The sequence below is a fragment of the Nerophis lumbriciformis genome, linkage group LG02 (genome assembly GCF_033978685.3).
Source record: "Nerophis lumbriciformis linkage group LG02, RoL_Nlum_v2.1, whole genome shotgun sequence".
Taxonomy (NCBI): domain Eukaryota; kingdom Metazoa; phylum Chordata; class Actinopteri; order Syngnathiformes; family Syngnathidae; genus Nerophis; species Nerophis lumbriciformis.
In genome coordinates this window covers 52,372,711-52,396,322 of record NC_084549.2, presented here as the reverse complement: position 1 = coordinate 52,396,322, position 23,612 = coordinate 52,372,711, and the positions used below count along the sequence as shown (strand labels likewise).

Genomic DNA, 23,612 nt, shown 5'->3' with positions numbered 1-23,612 from the left:
AACCAGCACCCATCAGGAGCAAGGGTGAAGTGTCTTGCTCAGGACACAACAGACATGACGAGGTTGGTACTAGGTGGGGATTGAACCAAGGACCCTCGGGTCGCGCACGGCCATTCTTCCACTGCGCCACGCCGAGTAGCTTTTCATCTGGACCTGGACTATTGTGGTCCACATGCCTAAAACAGGATTAAATGTGACTTTATTTCATTTTCACAAATACAATTAATGTTTCACGAATAAAAAAAAAATTTTTTATGAATATTCAGGTTCTGTGGGATAACCGAGTTCAGATGTAAGAATATTTAAGAACAGAGTTTTTTAATCTGGACTAATGTGGTCGACATGCTTAAAAAGGGGTTTACTGTGTTCTTATTGTATATTCACACAAATAGATTAAAGGTTTCACAAACCATAAACCTTGTTACAATGATTATTTACACAATTTGTATTTATACCTTAATAACATTGTTTTTTGTAGTTATTTTACATGAGTACTTGCATACTTGCCAACCTTGAGACCTCCGATTTCAGGAGGTGGAGGGAGGGGGTGGAGTGGGCGTGGTCGGGGCGGGGGCGTGGTTAAGAGGGGAGGAGTATATTTACAGCTAGAATTCACCAAGTCAAGTATTTCATATATATATATATATATATATATATATATATATATATATATATATATAAAAGAAATACTTGACTTTCAGTGAATTCTAGCTATATATATATATATATATATATATATATATATATTTTATTATATATATATGTATATATAAATAAAATAAATACTTGAATTTCAGTGTTCATTTATTTACACATATACACACACTCATCTACTCATTGTTGAGTTAAGGGTTGAATTGTCCATCCTTGTTCTATTCTCTGTCACTATTTTTCTAACCATGCTGAACACCCTTTCTGATGATAAAATTGATGCGTGGCACGCACAAAAGTGCTTTCATCAAATGCATTAGAGTCTGGAATCTTCCATCTCTCCCTAGCATGGCCCAAAACCGGTCAATCTTTGCTTCCTGAGGAAGATCTTCAGTGCCAAGCACTTGGTATTCCACTACTTCTTCCCGGAGGCTATCCAGGTCCAATCACAGCTGCGTCTTGGAACTTACAAGCTGTTATGAGAGTAGCGTGTGTGGCCCTTTAATAGGTGAGCATGTGAGGTGAGTGACGTCAGTGAGTGTGTGGGCGAGAGAAGAGAGGGAGTGGTAGCGTGAGTGCGGGCGGGGACTAGTTTGTTTTGTGTTGGATTGGCTGTGTGCAAGCAATCAATAAAGCAAGATTTGCAACTAATTGCCGGACTCAGGCAGGAAAGGTGCTACAAAGCGTATTTCTTCATCTTGCTCGTCGTCGGCGTCCCCATGGCTGTATCTTCCTCGTTCTTCCGCTTGGTCTCCTTGTTGTGTGCGCAGTTGTGCACTGCACTCTCTAAAAGCCTTATATGTTATTGATGTTATAGATGGCAGTATTGTCCTGTTTAAGAGTGTCACAACATTGCTGTTTACGGCAGACGAACTGCTTTACGGTAGACAAAAAACGTGACTGCTGCTGTTGTGTGTTGTTACCGCACTGGGAGGACGTTAATGAAACTGCCTAACAATAAACCCACATAAGAAACCAAGAACTCGCCCTCGATCATTCTACACTTATAATGTGATTGGGCAGGCACACTGTTTATATTGTGGGAAAGCGGACTCAGGTCCGCATGGAGCTGGAGGGGGCGTGGCCCCCAGCTCTGCCTGAATTTCGGGAGGTGTTAGGGAGAGGCGCTGAATTTCGGGAGTCTCCCGGAAAATCCGGGAGGGTTGGCAAGTATGGTACTTGGAATGTTCATAATGTTTCAAGTATCAGACTGGTATCGATTATACGTATTGCTCACCATTCGAATCAGAAGCTACTGTTCAAGTGGAGTCTAAGCTAAATTCAAATCTGAATAATGAACGATGTGAATGGATACATTTTAATTTTTAAGTTTATTTGTCAATTATTTGAGGTTATTCGTTGACACATTTTTTTACAAAAAGACTTAAAAATCGCGGTCATGGAGGGAACGGAAGTTGACTTTGGCGCATGAGCAGCATATTGGGCGTACCCTTTCGGCATTTTATTCATGTCAAGGCTGGATCTGGTTTTCTATTGGCTGTAAACTTTGTGATGACATGTCAATCATTGAAGAAATACACGTTTGTATTAAAATGTCTTATTCAGTGTCAAACATTACTTACACGTGACCACACGTAACATCTTTTTTCTGAGAATTGTATTCAATAAAATGTTTATTTCTCGTTTCTGTCCTGGTGTTTGTTCGTGCAACCCATAACATTAACATTGTTAATTCATGTATTCTGTTCAAATAAAAGCTAGCATACAAATGAAGTACATTATTCCACCTTTCAAAATGAATTCCGTTGCCTTTATTATGAAAAAAAAGAGAACATCTTATTTAAATGTAATTGTGCACTGAGATGACAACACAGCCATTCGCAAACAGACCCCATGGAAATGACAAACTCCAATTGTCGAAAAATTAATTCCAAAATGTGTTGATTTTTTTTAACCCACATCAACAAGATTCACAGAAATGTATTTTCAGTTGTATACAGTCTGTTTATACAGTATTTATTTTTCAGCTGAAGTGTTTGGTCGAGACAATCCCAAGAATGTGTTGAGTATTACAGAACTGACATATTGACTTTTAGTGTGTATAAAAACTCTACATATCACACACAGGTATGTTTTGTCTTAACTTAGGTCCTCCACTAAGCAGTTTGACAAGGTCTCAGTCTCGACCCCTAAGATACGGGACCGGTACTTGCAGGACTTTGGTCGAAGATGCAAGGTTTGGAAAAAACAAACAACAAAAAACACTTTCTTTTTCAACAAAGAGGTGAGCAAATTTGTTTAAAAAATACGTACAGTGGAACACGCTTAAGTCGACACATCAAGTCCAGCCAGGATCACCATGTTCTCATTACTAAAAGTGCCTGCTTATGTCGACATATTTGATGTTCAATGAAAAATGGTGTTTATGTTGACATGTTTTGGTACAGCATTAACTTCATTATCACTAAGCAGCGTGAATCAGTTTAATTATGCAACTTTAAAACCTGCATAGCCATTTGCTGTTCAGTGCAAAGTAAACTTCAAAATAAAAGCCTGAAAACCATGTCAACAAACTGCAATTTGAAAATATTTAACATACTCCTTATGTCTCTGTGAATGTGCAAGCATTGGCTAGTTCGAGTTATGTCGACAACCGCTTATTTTGACATGAGTGAGCCAGTCCAAGGGGCGTGAACATAATCGGGTTCCACTGCACATATGCACATATGCGTACATACAGCACTAACATTGATGCTGTGGTTGTGTAATCAATCAAAAGAAAACAATTTAAGAAACATAAAAAAAAGCCTTCATGTGACAAAAGCCAGAAATGAATGAAACACATGAGTGTCATGAGAAGTACAAGAAAGGTCAATGAAATGATGTTTTTGTTTTCACACCAGGACAGGATGACCAGGAGATGTTTTATTGTTTTAGTAGTGTGCTACATTATAGTACAAAGACTTGTTGTCACGTGTGATTCATGTCATCCCTACCCTGTCTGATCGTGGTAGAGTTTTGAGGAAGATGGCCGCCAGGCATACAGGACTGTCCAACAGGAAGCAGCACAGCAGGAGTACTTTGGCCTTCAGCAGCAGCCTCCTGATGATGAGTTGACGGTGGTGCCGGGTGTCAGCTTCACGTTGGGCTTCTCACCTCCGCCAGCGGCAGCACCAGGGCCCATCCTCTTCTTGATTTCTGCAGCCATGGTCATGAAGGCCTGCTCCACATTGGTGGCGTTCTTGGCGCTGGTTTCCAAGAATGGAATACCCAAAGAGTCTGCAAACTCCTAGACATGAAGACATTCAATGTGAGCACAGTGACAAAAAAACTACTTTTAAACAGAGACAGAATAAGAAATCAAAACAAAGTCATCGAGTATATTTGTGCTCATTTTCATACGTTGTCCCATTTTAAGAAATAATTTTACATTTAATTATTGTCTATAAACTAACGTAATGACAAGGTTCACCACACCATTACGTATCACATTTTGCATTGTTGGACCTTAAGATCTTAAATTTTTATTTCAATTTTTGGGAGTTTTTTTTTGTGGTCGTCAGTGGTCGTTAACTTTCAGTTTAATGCTTCTTTGCAAAAATTGCTTCCTCAAATTTTGTTTGCCTTCACTTATTTCTTCTTTGTGCATTTTGAAGGTTTACTTATAACCTTCTTCAAACCCAACAGTGCAAAATGTCAATTCTTGCAGTTGCCAAAACTTTGATCAGAAATGTATCGTGATATTTTACATAGTTCAGTGATAAATGTAAAATTCAGTTTAAAATACATGCTGCATATATGGACACTAAATGATAAACTGAGTAAAAAAAACTATGTAATTTTAAAATCATCCTTTTTATTTTTTGTAATTGTACAGAAAATGAATGACGTTTGACATTGGATCCACTATGGACTGGACTCTCACAATATTATGTCAGACCCACTCGACATCCATTGCATTCGGTCTCTCCTAGAGGGGTGGGGTTACCCACATATGCGGTCCTCTCCAAGGTGTCTCATAGTCATTCACATCGACGTCCCACTGGGGTGAGTTTTTCCTTGCCCTTATGTGATGTGAGCTCTGTACCGAGGATGTCGTTGTGGCTTGTGCAGCCCTTTGAGACACTTGTGATTTAGGGCTATATAAATAAACATTAATTGATTGACACTAAAATAAAAACAAAGTGTCATCTATTTCCCAACTCTCTACATTTTGTAATGCCTTATTCACCACTAAACTGCACAGGGTTATGTAATCTATTATTTTAAAATCGATATTAAAACAGGAGGGAGGAGCTGGACGAAGTGGCTGGGGAGAGGGAAGTCTGGGCTTCCCTGCTTAAGCTGCTGCCCCCGCGACCCGACCTCGGATAAGCGGAAGAAGATGGATGGATGGATGGATGGATATTAAAACATAAAAGCAAAATTATATTGTTAGAGAAAGTATTGAGATACATCGCCATATTTTTTTGCCTACTCTTAACATTTATATTTTTAAGTATACAGTTGTCCCTCGCCACATCACTCCTCAAATATTGCGGCTTCATGACATCACTTCAAAATAAAAACATATTTTGGCCTAAATTAAGTGGTAAATCAAGTTTTATTTATGCATTATATGTATTACAGTGCAATTATTTGTCTTATTTCTTTATAGTTATATTGTGGGGATATCTAATTCCATTTACAGGTTAAAAGGTGAACAATGCTAACAACACGGCGGCTAAGTCTTGGTGCAGTCTTCACTGCCACAATCAAGTTGACCAACTTTTGGCAGATAAACGTTTTTGAGCACTTTATCTTCAACTCCTGCCTCATTAATATAATCTCCACTTTGGTGAGACTTAGACGTGAGTGATATTACAACATGGACGCGAGACAAAGCAGTACCCCTAAATGCAAACAATACTGCGATCAGCAGCTGTTTAGGAAATGCTGATGTTGATTAACTTAATCTTCAGCATCATCAGATCCTTATGATATTGTTGAGCCTTTGCCATGAGCAATGTGGAATGACAATGCAGGGCACGCAATGCTAACAACATAGCTAATGGAGGCCCAGTTCTAACTTAGAAGAATTGGCCACAAGTATTTCCAGTAGTGACCGACGACGGCCATAGCAATGGCACTTGGAGGATCCTTCGGACTTCCAGAGAACATACACTTAAGGCTACTATATTGGGTGAAATGAGTGTAAAGGTGACCAAATGGATGTTATTACATGATTCGAGGCATCTAAATCACTTAATTTAATAAGTCGTAAACAGTTTTTTATGTTGTCATTATTATTGGGTTAATAGTAACTTAAAGACAAATTCCGCAAAGTTGATGTGCACTTCACTCTGCAAGTTAGTGGTATAACAAGTGGACACTTAAGAAGTAGAAAATATAAATCTTTATACATTTTATTGTCAAAAAACTCAATCCACTTTCTGTCCAATTACAATAAATGAAAAAGGATCATTTGAATTATATTGTTTGAATCAGTTTGTCCAATTAATTATTACTGTCATCTACTATCTACATATACAACTTGTATTTTAAGCTGCATTTTACATTTATCACTGAACTATGCGAACATCGCAATATCACAGTACTATATCGAATTGTGACTCAAGTAGCGTGATACGTATCATATAAGTCTTTGTCAATATCGTCAAGTTCCTTACCTTTGCTGTTGTGTAGTCCACCACCTTCTTTGTCGTCAGGTCACACTTGTTGCCAACCAGTAACTTGTTAACATTTTCACTGGCATAGCGGTCAATCTCCTGTAGCCACTGTTTAACATTGTTGAAGGACTCCTATGATGGCAAACACCACTGTCAACTTGGTGCTAAATTAAAAGACATCATAGTAGATCATATGCATTCATTTCACATGCTTTACACTTTTACTAACTGAACTTAGGGATGTCAAAATTATCGGTATTCATGAAAAACTGTGGTTAAACCCATTGGTTAGCATTACCGTTTTAATGATTGTAAAACCGTGATTGATAAATGCACTTGGATAAAATAATTGGCAGGTGATTCTGCTCATTTACTGGAGAAGGAAGCTAGCATGCTAATGGCTGACTAGCCATCTTAAATGTCAACATGAATACAAGAGTCATTAACATCTTTCCCCATTAATAAACAACATACCACAATCTAAACTTATATCTAAACTATATTCACTTGATCACATTGAACCTACAGGCTGTGCTTTCTTAGGTACAGTGTGTGAGATCTCTACTGAGAAGAATATGACACAGAAGTGTCTACAACAGGAAATTAACCGGCATTACGTCACATAAACCAAACGAAAAAACACAGGTTACACCTTTATCATTAAAAACCACTCTAAAATCTTAAAATAAAACAGAATAAGATAAACATATTTAAACACTAAAATGAAAATAGCATGGCTTGTAAGAAGCCAGAACAATATTTGTTTTCTTCTGCCAAGAAAATATATTGTGTATATTTATTTTATTACATGTTTATAATAAAACTAGGTTAAAATATTTCAGTGTGTGCTCAAAAATTTGAGCACATTCAACAAACCTATGATAATAATGTTAACCGTGATAATTTTGGTTACGATAACTAATACATTTTCATATTGTTATATTGTTACATCTCTGGTCAGAACATAAGATATGGTTCCGGCAATTCATGCTATTGGACTGTTTGTCTTAAGCAAAATATTTGCAGGCTTTCTTGTGAAAGAGTTTCAGATAAGACTTCCTTCAAGGATGAAAGCCAAGCAGAACAACTCCTTCAGCTTCTTTAACCGCACAATCATGCTGGCAGCATTGATGTGTTTTTTTAAAGCCAATGTCTGGAAAAAACGCCAAGCACAATGAATCTGCTTCTTTGGTTGACATTAGAACACTGCTCGATGACCTTTTTTTTATTTTGCTCATCACAATCCTTATGCGTAGGGATGGGAATCTATATAAGATTTTTCCGGTTCCGATTCCACTTAACGATTCGGTTCATTAATTGTTTTCTTATCAATTCTTATTTGGGGGAAGAAAAAAAAAAAAAAAGACTACAAAATGGTAGATTAGCATCAATTGTGTTTAGTTTCGAGCTAACATGACCTTACAGAGCCAACACTGAGGTCTTAGGAGGCACATAGCATAGAAAAAAAAATACTTTTGAAAATAAATGTAAGAAATAAATATTCTTCTGTAGAATTTAACCAAATAAAACATGAGTCAATTATTCAAGAATGTAACATTTATATTAACATTTTTAAAATGTTCAATAATCTTTTGTCACCTAACTAGAAAATATATTGGTGACATTCAAAATATGGTTTGTTTAAATTTACAAGATGAAACTATAATATACATAACATGCAACACAAGCAATGTTCCCTCTAATTTTTCATGTGTGTGAGCAAACACAAAAACATTCTGAGCATTCAGTGGAATACAGACGTGCACACTGTGGCCATACCAGCAGCACATTTGTCTCAAACCTGACATAACAATTTAAATGTCTTATTATTATAATCAAGTGACAGTAGTCAATTTCAAGAGATTATTTTCTAATATATGTGATTTGGCCCACTTAGATATATATATATATATATATATATTTTTTTTTAATCAGCTATGCACTATTGTATTTTATGCCTGGGTGGAGGTCCTGCTTTGGAAAGATTGTGTACCCCTTTCAGAGATCACATTTAGTTACCCTTAAAACATTCACATGTTGCATGAGATGAAGTGTTGATTAATTTTCTGTCTGTAAAATAAATATTTTTATTAGCAATTATGTAGTCCTGTAACATCATTTCATGATTAATATCCAAAAAATAACATTCTTAACAAATTACAGTAGAATAAGTACACTGATTGAGGAGTCATAGTAAAACGACCTAAAATTTACACTTTACGTGTAGTGTTGGAGTTGTCCAACTTTTTGTGTGGCCATAAACGCATCAGTGGCTAATTGCCATAGTGTATGTGTTGGTGCAGGTGAGAGAGAGAGCAAGCGGCTGCTGTTGATATAAAAGATGACAAAGAGTTGCTTTTGGCTTGGTTTGTACGGTAGACAACGACCAGTTTTGCTAGATAAAAAAAAAAGTATTTTACACATTGTTTTGGTGTGGTTATGGCCGACAAACAATTTCGCTAAATAAAGGGACCGATAGAATTCCTGTCCTCCTCTCTCTCACAGACGTTACAATAATTTAGGTGTTGACAAACATTGTTTTATCTGTTGTGGTCGCCTTTCGTCACCTGTTACTCACAGTTGCATTGTAAAATCATCCAAAACAAATGATTTGTTTATTTTGTTTAGAGTGGGATTTGATTTTTTGCGCGGCATAGATTTGCTGTGCGCAGAGGACGCGTGAGCAGTGCGCAATTGCGCAGGTGCGCACCTTAGAGGGAACGTTGAACACAAGATATTTCAAGACTTATTTTGACTTAATTTTGATGATTATGGCTTACAGTTTATGAAAACCTTGAATTGAAAATGTTAGAAAATGTGGGGTCTTTAAAAACTGTAAGCCATAATCAGCAAAATTATAATAAACACAATCTTGACATATCTCACGTTGCATGTTTTGAGGTAATATCACATATAAATTTCACATTTGAAGGTAAACTGCTGACATGAATGGACTTTTATACCATATTCTAATGTTAAGAGTTTCACCTGAATAATGAAAATGACTGAATAAAAATGTGGTTGCAGGAAAACATTCAACTTTTCTCCTACTAGAACTGAACATTCACTTCTTGAAAATCAGTAGCAAATTGGTGCACATTTTAAACCACAAACTTAGTCACTGTACACTTCCATGCCGCGGTGGAAGGAGATGCTATAGCGCTGGGCAGCAGACAAGAAACGGAGCTTGTATCTACTGCCCGGCTCGGAGCCAGTCACAATCTGTCTCTTGTCTTGCTCATGTAAATGAGAAGGCATTCATTTCAATTTAACAGGCAATAGCACTAACTTAATAGGCGGTGAATTGGTAACTGCTGTATTTAAAGGGCAACTGCATTTTTTGCCTATAGTTCACAATCATTATTAAAGACATGACGACAGATGGATATTCTTTTTTAATGCATTCTAAATATTAAACGCAAATAAAAGCCTGCTTACAGCGGAGCCAATGGGAGCTTCACTATTCCGCTCATAAAATCGTATAAATATTTCCAAAAAGCGCCAACAATACTCAATTTACATGTTTACTTAAGTATTAGTGATATTGTTATTATAAAAGCTAACAGACAAATTATTCATAGCGTGTCGCTCTATGTTTACATCATTAAGTGGTCTGCTGTTTCCTCCCTTCCTGTAAGTTTATTGTAGATCATAAATCATGCCTCTTACCTGGACAGTAGATGGCTAAATATATAATCCAACAAGTTGGGACACTTTGACAGCCATTGGAACTGGCGAGGAAGATACAAGAACCGATTTTCGAATCCCATCCCAACTTATGTGATATAACAACACGTGTATCCCATTTCTGTTAGTTTTAGATAGTAAAAAAACTGCTAGCACGAGGCGGCTAACAATGCAGAGTAATATATCAGTATCGGATCTGGATACCACTAAATACAAAAAAATAGTCAGAATATTTAGTTGGTTTATCATTTCTTGATAAAGTTGTTGTATTTTGGCTTTTCCCGTTTGGGGACTCCACAGCGAGGCCCTTCCTCATGCAATATATTCGGGATGAAAAACTCCCAATGGTTAGCACCTGCGCCAAATGTAGAAAAGGCAACAACGTGTACCATTACACCGCCAGGGACATTTCCTGATAAAGTAACATTTCTAAATGAATTAGGATATAAACAATTTTATTAAACCTAAAAATCTAATCTATTTAACTTTTTTTTCTTGGACTTGTGTGCATCACTGTAATTGCAAAGTTGCTCTGGATAAATGGCATGACTGGTCGTGCATTTGAGCTCCTTCCTTGTGACAACGCATGTGATTGATTTCGTGTGTGCGAACCCGCACAATCATCATGTGAGTTACAAAGAGGCATGACACCGCTTGAGTTGTTAGTCGTTGGACTTTTTGGTTGAACTAAAGTTGTGTTGAAATGTCTTACTTCAACATTGAACATGCATGCCATTGAAGCATGAGCTTATGACATCCAGCAAGTATTGAGGTTACCAGTCATCTCCTGACCTGTTTGTGTCAGTTCAATGAAAACATATGGAAGTTGTGCAAAGTGATATAAACATTTGACTACAGTTGCACTAAATTCCTGAAATTGCCACAAAAGTGCCAAGAATGAAACCCCACAAATCGGAGCCATGTTTATTTCCACAGACTGCAGTGCGTGTGACGTCGTGTTTCGTGTGCATGCAAATCATTTCAGGGATCTATATTCGATGTCGTTTTTTGGTTGTAATGTAAACAAATCTATATTAAAAATGGATTTGACAAAATTGGGTATCAAATCCTACGGTGTGAACATGGTATTTGCTGGCAGACCATGATAGTATGGAGGTGTGAAGAAGCAGAGTTACACGGCTATCAATTGTACCACAAGCTACTTTCACAGACAGTTCCATTAAAAATGTTTTTACGTTCGAGTGCAAACAGGTAGCGGCAAATCTGTTAGTGGCGGTCCAAACTTATTTGTGGCGAGCCGTCACAAATCAATTAATGTATGAGAAACACCGCACACTGTACACTGACTATTTTAAAAATCTAAGTTTAATTTCTTTAGTATTGTCCCTTAAGAAGGTATAGTACAATGGTTGCTAAAATATAAGGAGTGTACTCCCTTTTGTGAGGTATTGTTCACTCAACTAATAAATACACACTGTTTGTAAAAACCCAATATCTGAATGTTTCTAGTTTTACCAAATGGGGAAGGAACAGTCATCCTATACTGTGAAATACATAAATGGACAAAAAGAGAAGTGGATAAAATAAAAGCAGTGTGCCTGTACCGCCATTAAACAGTAGAGAAAGTCGAAATTATTAATGTTGGACTTCAACCATTAAAGAAAGTAAATGAAAATAAATAATCATGGACACTCTTCAAAGTCTTACCCTTACACTACCAGTGTAAATTATAATTTATCTCTTACTGTTTTTTTGGAGAATTGTTTTTATTGTATAATTGCCAGCGAGCTAGTTGTAGTTCAGAGTATTATTAAGTAACAAACGGTGTGATACAAACCTGATCTGTGACATCATACACTACAATGATCCCATGAGCACCTCTGTAGTAGCTGGAGGTGATGGTACGAAACCTTTCTTGACCTGCTGTATCCCACTGTTAAAAGGGAAAAAAAGACACAATCAGCAAAATAACAGTAATAACGTTGTGTGATTTTTCTTTTATTGTTTTTTTTGAGCAACTGGTAACGTTAAACTTGTGGTTACTTCACTTCTGACAAATATTCGCTAATATTGTGCTTTTCTACTTCAGGCACTTGTCATTGAACACATTTTAACAGCTGGTTCACATGCTAAGCACACAGATATCAGGGTTCTGCTGGTCAAAAACGTGAACATTATTGTGGTATATTAATGTAGTGGTTGTTTGATTTCCCTTCAAAGGTTGAAAAATAACTTTAGTTATTAGGGGTGTAAAATTAAAGTGATCTGTTTTTTCGGTACGGGTCATTCAGTTCATTACATTAAGTGAGGGAAAGGGAATTTCAGGAGTCTTCTCGGCATACAGATAAGTTCTGCCTTTGACTATCAGGAGTCAAGGCTCGCGATGTGCCAAAGACAAGGAAGAGCTTGAAAACCCTCCTTCGCCATTAAAATCTCCTGTTTGACAACAGGTCCTTTTCTGTGAAATATGTAAACGAACATCCATCCATCCATTTTCTACCGCTTATTCCCTTTTGACACTGATATGTAAATGAAATAAAAGCAGTGTGTGGCCATTGATCAGTAGAGCTGAAGAACGCGACTACAAGCCAAAAAGGTTAATATTACAATTATTGGTTGAAGTGCATTGAAATGTTTTTATGAACGTGTGTGAACATGGAGCACCAAATCTATTTGTGGCAGTCCAAATTTATTTGTGGCCGGTTGTCACAAATAAATTAATGTATGAGAAACACCGCACACTATACACTGACTATTCTAAATATTCAAGTTTCATTTCTATAGTTTTGTCCCTTAAAAAGATATAATACAATAGTTGCTCAAATAAATTGTGTACTCTTTTGTGTGAGGTTTTGCACAGTCAAATGATAATTAGACACTTTGTAAAAACCTAATATCTGAATGTTTCTTGTTTTACCAAATGGGGAACGCTTGTCATTTACTGTGAAATACATAAATGGACAAAGACAAGTGGATAAAATAAAAGCACTGTGCCGCCATTAATCAGTAGAGACGGGGAACGGGACTACAAGCCGAAATGACCAATGTTGCACATCAACCAATAAAGAACGTTAATGAAAATAAAATGTTAATCGACACTCGTCAAAGTCTTACCCTTGCACTACCGATATAATTTCTCTCTTTTTTTGAGAATTGTGTTTATTGAATAATTGCCCGCCAGCTAGTTTAGCAGATGATGTGGTCCTGATGGCTTCATCTGGCCAGCGACTGGGATGGGAATCAGCACCTCCAAGTCCGAGTCCATGGTTCTCGCCCGGAAAAGGGTGGAGTGCCATCTCCAGGTTTCCAAGTGGAGGAGTTCAAGTACCTCGGAGTCTTGTTCACGAGTGAGGGAAGAGTGGATCGTGAGATCGACAGGCGGATCGGTGCGGCGTCTTCAGTAATGCGGACGCTGTATCGATCCGTTGTGGTGAAGAAAAAGCTGAGCCGCAAGACAAAGCTCTCAATTTACCGGTCGATCTACGTTCCCATCCTCACCTATGGTCATGAGCTTTGGGTTATGACCAAAAGGACAAGACCACGGGTACAAGCGGCCGAAATGAGATTCCTCCACCGGGTGGAGGGGCTCTCCCTTAGAGATAGGGTGAGAAGCTCTGTCATCCGGGAAGAGCTCAAAGTAAAGCCGCTACTCCTCCACATTGAGAGGAGCCAGATGTGGTGGTTCGGGCATCTGGTCAGGATGCCACCCGAACTCCTCCCTAGGAAGGTGTTTCGGGCACGTCCAACCGGTAGGAGGCCACGGGGAAGACCCAGGAAACGTTGGGAAGACTATGTCTCCCGGCTGGCCTGGGAACGCCTCGGGATCCCCCAGAAGGAACTGGACGAAGTGGCTGGGGAGATGGAAGTCTGGGCTTCCCTGCTTACACTGCAACCAAACCTCGGATAAGCGGAAGAAGATGGATGGATGGATAGTTTAGAGTTTATGCATCATTTTAAAAATCATCAAAGCGTTTTACACTAAAGCTAAGCATTTTTGTTTTGAATTTTGTTCCCTTACTGTACCGAAAATTAACCAAGTTGTCACCTTAAAAACCAAGTGAAAGGAAAAAAACAATGGACCAGTGGGAATCTTCAGCTTTAACACTTTTCAAACACAGTTTAGAATAAATATTTAAAACTATACAACTTGACGAACAAAACTTTAGTTGTTTTTTAGTTAATAATAAATTCGTATTCTAATACGGAGCAAGGACTATTAAATATTAAGCACTTGAAAAAATGGCGTGCAACGTACAATCTGAAGTTTAATGGTCTTTCCATCTAGTTCTATGGTTCGTATTTTGAAGTCCACCCCAATTGTGCTGATGTAGCTTTCTGTGTATGTGTCATCCTGTGGAGAGAGCAAAGGGTGAGTCAAAATTTGCTTCACTGAACACATACAGTACAAATAGTACCATCACTTTTAGTGCTGATAAGGATAAGTTGCCACAAAAACACAATCAGTTGTAAACACACTGTAGCACATAACTAAATATATGCAGCTGTATTTTACAGAATGTCAACATTAGCATCATAGCTTTACAGAAACCCTCCCTGCATTATCATCCAATTAGACAAGGATGATGGCTGACTTGAGGAATGCATGCTTTCACATCGGCTTTAAGAAGAATAGAAAAATTGAAAAAAAGGTCTGCATATATCTTTGGAGAAACTTACTGCAAATCGGAGAAGAAGGCAAGACTTTCCAACACCAGAGTCGCCAATAAGAAGAAGTTTGAATAAATAGTCGCTGTAATGACAGAATACAAGGAATTTGATTTAGAGAATACCTTTTGAATGTGTGTCATGTTCCTCTCTTAAAAAACAACATTTTAGCTGGACAAAAACAGTCAACACCACAACACTATGTTTGAAATGTTGACCGTACATGCATGGCTTGCAGAAAAAGCTCACGTCTGCTTCGGTGAAATTGTGGCATGTGACCTTCTCATGACTGAGACAGTGTTGAAGGGGCAGCTTTTACACCCCCCACAAAATGTGAAGAAATTATAACTCAGTCAAGGCCCATAACCTAACATTAGCATTTCCCATTATCTAGCATATATTGTTATCAAGTTGTTAGAATCTCTTTTTTTCCCATCTAAAATATACTATGTATTTATCAATTGGTTGATGTTAGAGATATTTTATTATTATTATTTAATCAATATATTAGTTAACATATATCCTGCACCTATTTAGTTCCACAATTATTAGCATACCAAAAAAATAAAAAAAATACATACAAATACTTGTAACATTACGTTACACCCCTAGTAACTTCGAACACGTTAAACACAAAAACTGACGAAACTTTGAGTAATTAATGAGACATTAGGAAAAGGTACAGTGAGATTGAATGAGCTCTGCGTCTTCTTACACAAACGTATTGGAAAAGGAGTAAGTGTTAACATCTGATGTACATCACTGTAACTTTGTTCAGCATGATCTAAATAAACAAACCTATCACTTAAATGACCATGTTCTTGTAGTAGACTATAAACAATTGATATACACAAAGACAAAAAAAGTTGGCGATACCATTAATAAAGAGGTCAAGTTGTTTTGATAAAGGACTCATCCCACTGATAAAAGAAGAGAATGTTACACAATTACAATACCTCAAGTAAAATTATAAGTAGGGATGTAATGAATAACGGGATGAATGATAAATCACGGTAATAGTCCCAATGATTATCATAATCATTTCAAATCTTAATTATTGTAAAACTATGATTGAATAGCACACTTTAAACTCACAGTGATAGTGCTCATTTCTTGGAGAAGCAACTCGCGCGCTAATCGCTGGCTAGCTTAAATGCTAAATTGAATACAAGACACAATAATGCCTTTCCCCATTACAAACATTGTACACAACTTGAACTTGTTTAAACACATTGCTGTATGAGCAACTAAGATATTCAATTGTGCTCAATGAACCAACAGGTTGTGCTCTCTTAAGTCAGTGTTAAATATGAACATCTATAAAAGGGACATGTGTGCAACAGGAAGTGAACTCGTGTGACGTCAAATAAACCAGAGTGAAGTACAACTTCCATTTTTCTTTTATCATTACCAATACAACAGTGTTTTGTTCAGGAGAGAACACACAGAACCTAATACAAATAACCAAATTAAAAAGATGGTTTAACAAAAACAGATCCTTAAACCTCAATAAAACTAAAATAACACTATTCGATAACAGTAGAAAGGAAAGTCAAACACAAATAGACGGAATAGAAATTGAAAGATTAAATGAAACCAAATTTCTAGGTATACTGATTGATGACAAAATTAACAAAAAATCTCATAAAAATATACAACATGAGGTGGCAAGAAACACGTCAATAACGAATAAAGCTAAATATGCATTGGGCCAAAAATCACTCCATATTCTCTACTGCTCGCTAGTTAGTTAAAGTTAAAGTTAAGGTACCAGTTATTGTCACACACACACACACACTAGGTGTGGCGAAATTATTCTCTGCATTTGACCTATCACCCTTGATCACCCCCTGGGAGGGGAGGGGAGCAGCGGGCAGCAGCGGTGTCCGCGCCCGGGAATAATTTTTGGTGATTTAACCCCAATTCCAACCCTTGATGCTGAGTGCCAAGCAGGGAGGTAATGGGTCCCATTTTTATAGTCTTTGGTATGACTCGGCCGGGTTTGAACTCACAACCTACCGATCTCAGGGCGGACACTGCTACCATATCTTAGTTATTGTGCAGAAATATGGGGAAATAACTACAAAAGTACACTTCATTCATTAACCGTGTTACAGAAAAGATCAGTTAGAATAACACAAAATGTTAGATATAGAGCAAGGATCCCCAATCTTTTTTGCACCAGGGACCGGTTTAATGTAGGCATTATTTTCACAGACCGTCCTTCCACGTATGGCAGATAAATATAGCAAATAAGAACATGAAAAATTAATACATGAAAAAAAACTCACCATAACGTTCAATTAGTAGGAACTGCTGGCCTTTTCCTTTTGCTAAAAAGCTCTCCATAGACTTTTGTTTCTTACAAATTATTGCTACTAGTAGGCTTTTCTTGGCTTAAGTATCTGATGGATTATAAGTGATACATCACATTCAAGGACAAGAGCATGGATATATAGTAAAGCTAGAAATACTTGCCATCAGTTCCAATAGATTTCTGTGGATTTCTATTTCCATTCTAAAGGTTATGTATTCATATGTTGTGCAATATTTCATACGTAGATACACTAATGATAGATTTTTTGGTCCAATTTTCCATGAGTAAATACATCTGTTATTGCTAACTACTTGTGTAATAGGACTGTGTGCAATAATACCAGCACTTTTACTAGGCCAAAGGGGATGTGTATTTTCTTCCTTCAGCACAATTATTATATGCAACAATGTAGCCAATCAGATCACAAGTTGTTGTCAGTAAGCACTTCTAGATGGCCTAAGGCAGATATATAGTGATGTTATGAGCTAAGTAACACAATAACTCTATTACCCAGCATGCCACAGTAGTGCAAAGCATGCGCAGTAGCCATGTTTAGCCAGCAGCGGAATGTTTGTGATGAGCACCTTGTGGAGTAAACTTTAAGAACTCAGCCAACATGCCTCATCTGAATCTTTCATGATTAGAAAAGACAACACGTATATTTGCAAGGCCATTTTCAAGGAGGATCTTTAAAGAGAAACTACATCTTGTGATACGATGTCAGCCAACCCCGGAAGCTTGAATGGTTTCTACAGATTGTGAGTTCAGATGTTATTTCTTTATTTTTTCACGTTTAATATGTTTTTTGCAAATTAAATTTTGACAGTACCACATAAGATATGCATTAATTGCTGATGCGGGTTTATTGATTTTTAAATGCGCCAGAAAATAACCCGTTATGTACACTGTTGGTGGTGATTGAATGCCCAGTAGTGCGTAAATGTGTTTCTGTATAGTATTTCTGCAGCAATAGTCATGTGGTGACATCAATTATGGTATTTTGAGAGGTAATCTTTGAAGTTGGACATCACTGAAGGCCTAGGTGGGAAACGCACGGCCCACCACTGTCAACCCTGTATTATTAGAATGTCACAAGGTAGTTTTATCCACCAGTGAATCTTGAATCAGCATGAAATGGATGAAACCACAGACTTACCTTACCTGACCTAACAGCTATTTACAATGCAAAATAAGCATCTTGGGATTCACAGCTCCTGTTTTCATCTCACTATTCCAGTGGGACTATGTTGGACTAAACAGGAAATACAAGCATATGTTTTGGGCCCTAAACTTCCATTAGTATCTCACAGAAGTCATGCCTTCCTCCCGAACAGAATGCAGATAAATGTTTCCAGTACATGTAGAGTAAGAACAGTACAAGCAGGCTGAGAACCGTACAGTCACATTTAGAGTGTCTAATATTTATTATGTCTACAGGTGCATCTAATGAAATTAGAATTTCTTAGAAAAGGTCATTTATTATAGTATTTCATTTCAGAAAGTGAAAGTTTACTTTCTACAGATTTACTAAACTAACAGTGTAATATTTTAACATTTTATTATCAATCATCAATATATTTGGGGTTATAACCTACAGCTTAGAAAATTATATCTTCAAAAAAATTGTCATTAAAAATATTGTATTTACCTACTAGTTCACACTCTAATCACTTAAATGAGTCTGTTCATTTTAAATGTTTTAAATTTCATTTAAAAAAGTAGCATTCACGAACAGTAAGTGAACAAACTGTCAGTCATAGCTGAAGTATGAAGAAAAGAAAGGATTACCAGTAAATAAACTCTGCCTCACCCTACTCCTTTTTTGACATGTGGAATTGTGCAAGCGTAAACATGAGATGCACTATAATGTAACTCGTTGAGTACGTTTGAAACAAATCACAAAACCATAACCAACAGTGACAATCTTTTTTGTGATTGTTGTGGCTTAAAACAGATAATTTTGCAAAAGCTTTTTTTAATAAATTGCACAGGGATTGGTTGAATTCGTCGCAAGATCCTTGAGAGTCTAGTCTGGCAAGCGTATTTAAAAATCTAAGTAGCATATCATGCAAAAGTTATTCGATTTTGGAATGCTAAATTAAAACGGTGATGTCACGACTAGGCAGCTGCCTTGACCTTCTAGAACTTCTGAATGTTATATCCTGCCCTCTCTTGCTTTGAGCACATAAATTTCGCAGCGCATAACACCCACACACACGCATTAGCTAGTTTGTTTAGTGCTGTGCGATCAAACGATACATATTGTAGTATGACATAAAAATATATTGTACAAAATAATTCTCTATTGTTTGTATTGTAATTTTAACGTCTGGGCTGCTGCTAATGTGACTGCAGCAACACTGCTACTTTGCGGAATAATTTTTACGTCACTTGTAAGAACTATATGGCGAGAGCCGGCAGGAGTTCGGATGTCAACAATGCACAAATCTGCTCGTAGCAGAGACGGAAAGCACAATCGGAGATGAACCAACAAAACCCGAAGAGGAATTGGTGCCAAAAAGAGGGAAGAGAAACTCATTTGTTTAACTTTGGCTTGGAATAAAAAAGTCACACCGACCAAACAACGGTAATCTGCAAAACATGCCGTAACAAGTCTTTGTTGGCGACATGAACGGGTCTATTCTTTTCTATCACTTGAAGACACGATATTAAAGAGACTAAAATTACCCCAAAACCACAAATTGAAGAAAAACAAAAGGAGCCAAATAGAGTTGTTGCTTAAAGTCACTGTTTATGACATGCTATCTCACACAGACAATCTCTAAAGTCATGTGTAGGCATGACTAATATTCAATGTAGAAAAGAAAGGCTGGTTCTTGATGTTTCACGCTATTTTATTGGGTAGCTTAGCTATTAGCATGCCTACCCCTGGCTTGATCTCATTGTGTAACATGTTAATCCCCGACCTCCAGTGATAATGATCCTTGAGACATAATGAAATGCAGTTTATTTCCCACTTTGGAGGTGATGATTATTACCTTAGGGGAGTGGCTCCAGACAGTGTACGGAGATACAAAATAAGCTGCAAGCTTGTCAGTCGGGGGACTAAAAAATGTACAGTGACAGCCAGAATGAATTTAAGTTTTTGATAGACATGAATCACAATGGTAATCACATACTTTTTCATGAAAATCAGTCAATTACGAATGGTGGTTATTGGATCGGAACATCTATAAAAATGATTATATCGTTACCAAAATGAATAAAACCACCTACAGTGGATATTTTTGTCTATATTGCACAGCTCTATGTTTGTTATCAGCAAATGAGGGCGATTTGGTTAAATTTTAGCTGCTAATATTAGCTATCTTTGAATATATATTCTATCTTATAAAACAGCGTGAGTGCAAATTGTTTATCACTTCTCTGGGACTGCTTTTGTTTGAGTGTGTGCACTACAGACCTGTATGTATATTATGAATGTAACAATAAACAGTAATAATGATTACCGCTGTAAAATTCCTGACTGGTAATATTGTCGTATTAAATCAAAACGATCGAACACCGAGATTGATAACTGCACTTTGATAAACTTACAGACTGACTGGTGCTAGCTCGCTAGCTTAAATGCTAACATGACGACAGGAGACCCCTATGAAGAAACATACCCTAGTCCAGGGGTCAGCAACCCGCGGCTCCGGAGCCACATGCGGCTCTTTGATCACCCTGATGCGGCTCAGCTGCAAAGTTGCCAACCCTCACGATTTTTCCGGGAGACTCCCGAATTTCAGTGCCCCTCCCGAAAATCTCCCAGGGCAACCATTCTCCGATTTTCACGCGGACAACAATATTGAGGGCGTGCCGTGATGGCACTGCCTTAAGCGTATTCTACTACCTGTCGTCGCGTCCGCTTTTACACCATACTAACTGCGTGGCGGCAAGTCACATGTTGTATGCGGCTACTGCATACACACGTAAGTGACTGCAAGGCATACTTGGTCAACAGCCATACAGGTTACACTGAGGTTGGCGATATAAACAACTTTAACACTGTTACAAATATGTGCCACACTGTGAACCCACACCAAACAAAAATGACAAACACATTTCGGGAGAACATCCGCACCGTAACACAACATAAACACAACAGAACAAATACCCAGAATCCCTTGCAGCCCAAACTCTTCGGGGCTACAATATAACCCCGCCCACCAACATCGCACACGCCTCACAGATTAGAGTTTACAATCCTGTGTGAAGATAAAGGTGACGTCATACAGCCCTGATGTGGAGACACTGTGCGCTGCGGTTCAGGAGCAGAAATCACATTGACCAAGTATGATAAATATTTTAATTTCCTATAATTTTGCATATATTCACATTTTTTAATTGTTCAGTGAAATAGACATTTTATTATTCAGGTTGGCAGCTGACTGCACGGCGCCCGTAAAAAGATGACGGCACAGAGAGAGAGGACGGCATTTTTGGTTCTCTGCCAGTGGATAATTTAAGTTCGGCGTTTTATTTTTTCATTACTAAAAGGAGGACTTAAATAGATATTAAGTATTTTACTTAACCTTCAACCCGACGTCTTTTTCGGAGTTAAAAACGTTTTGTTGCATGCAGAAATGTTATTTCATTTTCTCTGCAGTCGTTCATTGATTTCATAAATGTAACCCATAATAGTTTGTTTATACATAGCACAAAGCAAAAAAAAAACGTTATATGCATTTCATTTTAAATTTCAAAAGAGTTTTGTGGCTCCCATTGTTTTCTTTAATTTGTGAAACGGGTCAAAATGGCTCTTTGAGTGGTAAAGGTTGCCGACCCCTGCCCTAGTCCAAACCTATATGAACACATTGCTAACTGAGCAACTAAGCAGAGGTTCATCTAATCGTTCTGCACTTAACTGTGCACCCGTAGACACGATGCCCGCTAATAATAGCTGTTATTACGCACTTTTCATTTTAATAAATCTTTAAGTGCTACAATACAAACCGATATTTAAAGCAATAAAAGTTTATCCAATAAAACATATAAAATACTAAAGACAAACACTATCAGTGAAGCATAAGAAACACAACACATGCAAAATAATGGGTTTCCAACAGTAAGTGTATTTGAGGTATTTAAAAAAAAAAAAGATTTCAGTGTGTGTATAAATACTTTTTGAGCTCATTCAACAATACTGCAATAATAATGAACCTTGATCATTTTCAAAACCAGTTGTCTTACCCAGCTACAACTACAATTTAGTACAATTCTTCAGCAATTTACATAATTGTGAAAGATAGACATTGTTTTGTATAATATGTCCTTATAAACCACTAATAGTGTAAAATGCTAGCAGTGGGGGTTAGTTTGATAATAAACCTAACCAATATAATTGGACATTTTTTCACATTGTATGAGATACTGAAAATGTTTTTTAATTGTAAGACACACAAAAAAAAATATTGGCATGTTTTATTCTCGGAAGTAAATCTATAAAATATCAATGTTTTAGCCTAACTACTGAAAATTAATAAATCACATTCGAATAATAAATTCGCTTCCAAAAATATTCTAATTTATTAAAATGCGCTAGTATGTGTCAATGCTGTCAGGATGTGCCACTCTTCTTACCCAGTCCAAGCCTCCCACATCCAATGTACGACACTTTAACTAATTTATTTTAGATAAGCCATCCCGTGCTAAGCACTTTTAAAAAGAACAAAACATCCTGTGTTCATGAAAGACGTCCATGGCAAGATCAGGTGGACGAGAAGCTGTCAGCTGACGTTAGCCTAGCCTAGCCTAGCTTAACCGTCAATACCCATTTGTCTGCTTTTATCCACACACATCTAAAGAAGTGACGCTGCCTTTTTACTGAAGGTACTTACTATTCGGGATTCATTGTGCCTTTGTTGAGAAGTGTGTTCAGGTGTGGCAAAGGGCTCCTTCAGTTCGGCTGTGTGGAAATGGGAGCGGTGGCTAGCATACGCACTGACCGGCTGCTTGTCGCTGAGGGGGGAACAAAATCAAAATGGCTGCAACTGCTACCAGGAAGAGTAGCCAACTCAGCTTGTTTACAGTGGGGAATAGCACAACTCGTAGCTTGGTTGCTCCTTTACAGGCGACTACGGAAATATGACATTCAACTTCAACGAACGGTTCAAGCGTCAAATGCAAAGTGGTCCCTCTCGACCTCGGGCAAAATCGTTACTGCATCTGCAACCTGTCAGGCTGAAACCGCTGACGTCAGTAGTGAAACGTGGCAAAGATGACTCTGCGCATGCCCATTGCTCACGTCTTATGACAAATGACGTCATCATAACTTGTCAACAGAAAATACTTTCATAAGCAATTAGGGGAATATTAGTATTTACTGTTTGTTAATATTACTATATACTGTCCCACACGCCACCAGACTGTAGAACTCCTCTCTGGGGGGGATGGCAAAACAATTAAAAAGATTTGTTTTTACGTGCAATACATTTTCATAACATGGTCACTACTGCCTAGTTTCTCTTGTTATATTCTTATTTTTACCGTTATATTTGTCTTGTTGTTGTTACTTTTTATTTTTATTCTTATTGTTATATTTTCTATTTTATTTCCATTTATACCCCCATTATTTACTTTTTACTTTTTTAATTAGTTCTCAATTCTGTGCACTGCTGCTGGAATTTTAATTTTCCTGAGGGAACTCTCCTGAAGGAATCAATAAAGCACATCTATGTCAGTCTCCTAATTTAATG

General features: G+C 37.4%; 1 protein-coding gene across 1 annotated transcript; it reads right to left on the bottom strand.

Annotated features, from left to right (window-relative positions):
* Nucleotides 1-2,400: 2,400 nt before the first annotated feature.
* LOC133608809 (ras-related protein ORAB-1-like) lies at nt 2,401-23,135 on the bottom strand. The gene is made up of 6 exons (XM_061964367.2): nt 22,755-23,135; nt 14,607-14,679; nt 14,185-14,280; nt 11,767-11,862; nt 6,282-6,413; nt 2,401-3,901 (listed from the first exon to the last, which is right to left on the bottom strand). Exons 1-6 carry the CDS (start codon nt 22,766-22,768, stop codon nt 3,701-3,703), a joined length of 612 nt encoding a protein of 203 aa, XP_061820351.1. The 5' UTR covers nt 22,769-23,135; the 3' UTR covers nt 2,401-3,700.
* Nucleotides 23,136-23,612: the final 477 nt, after the last annotated feature.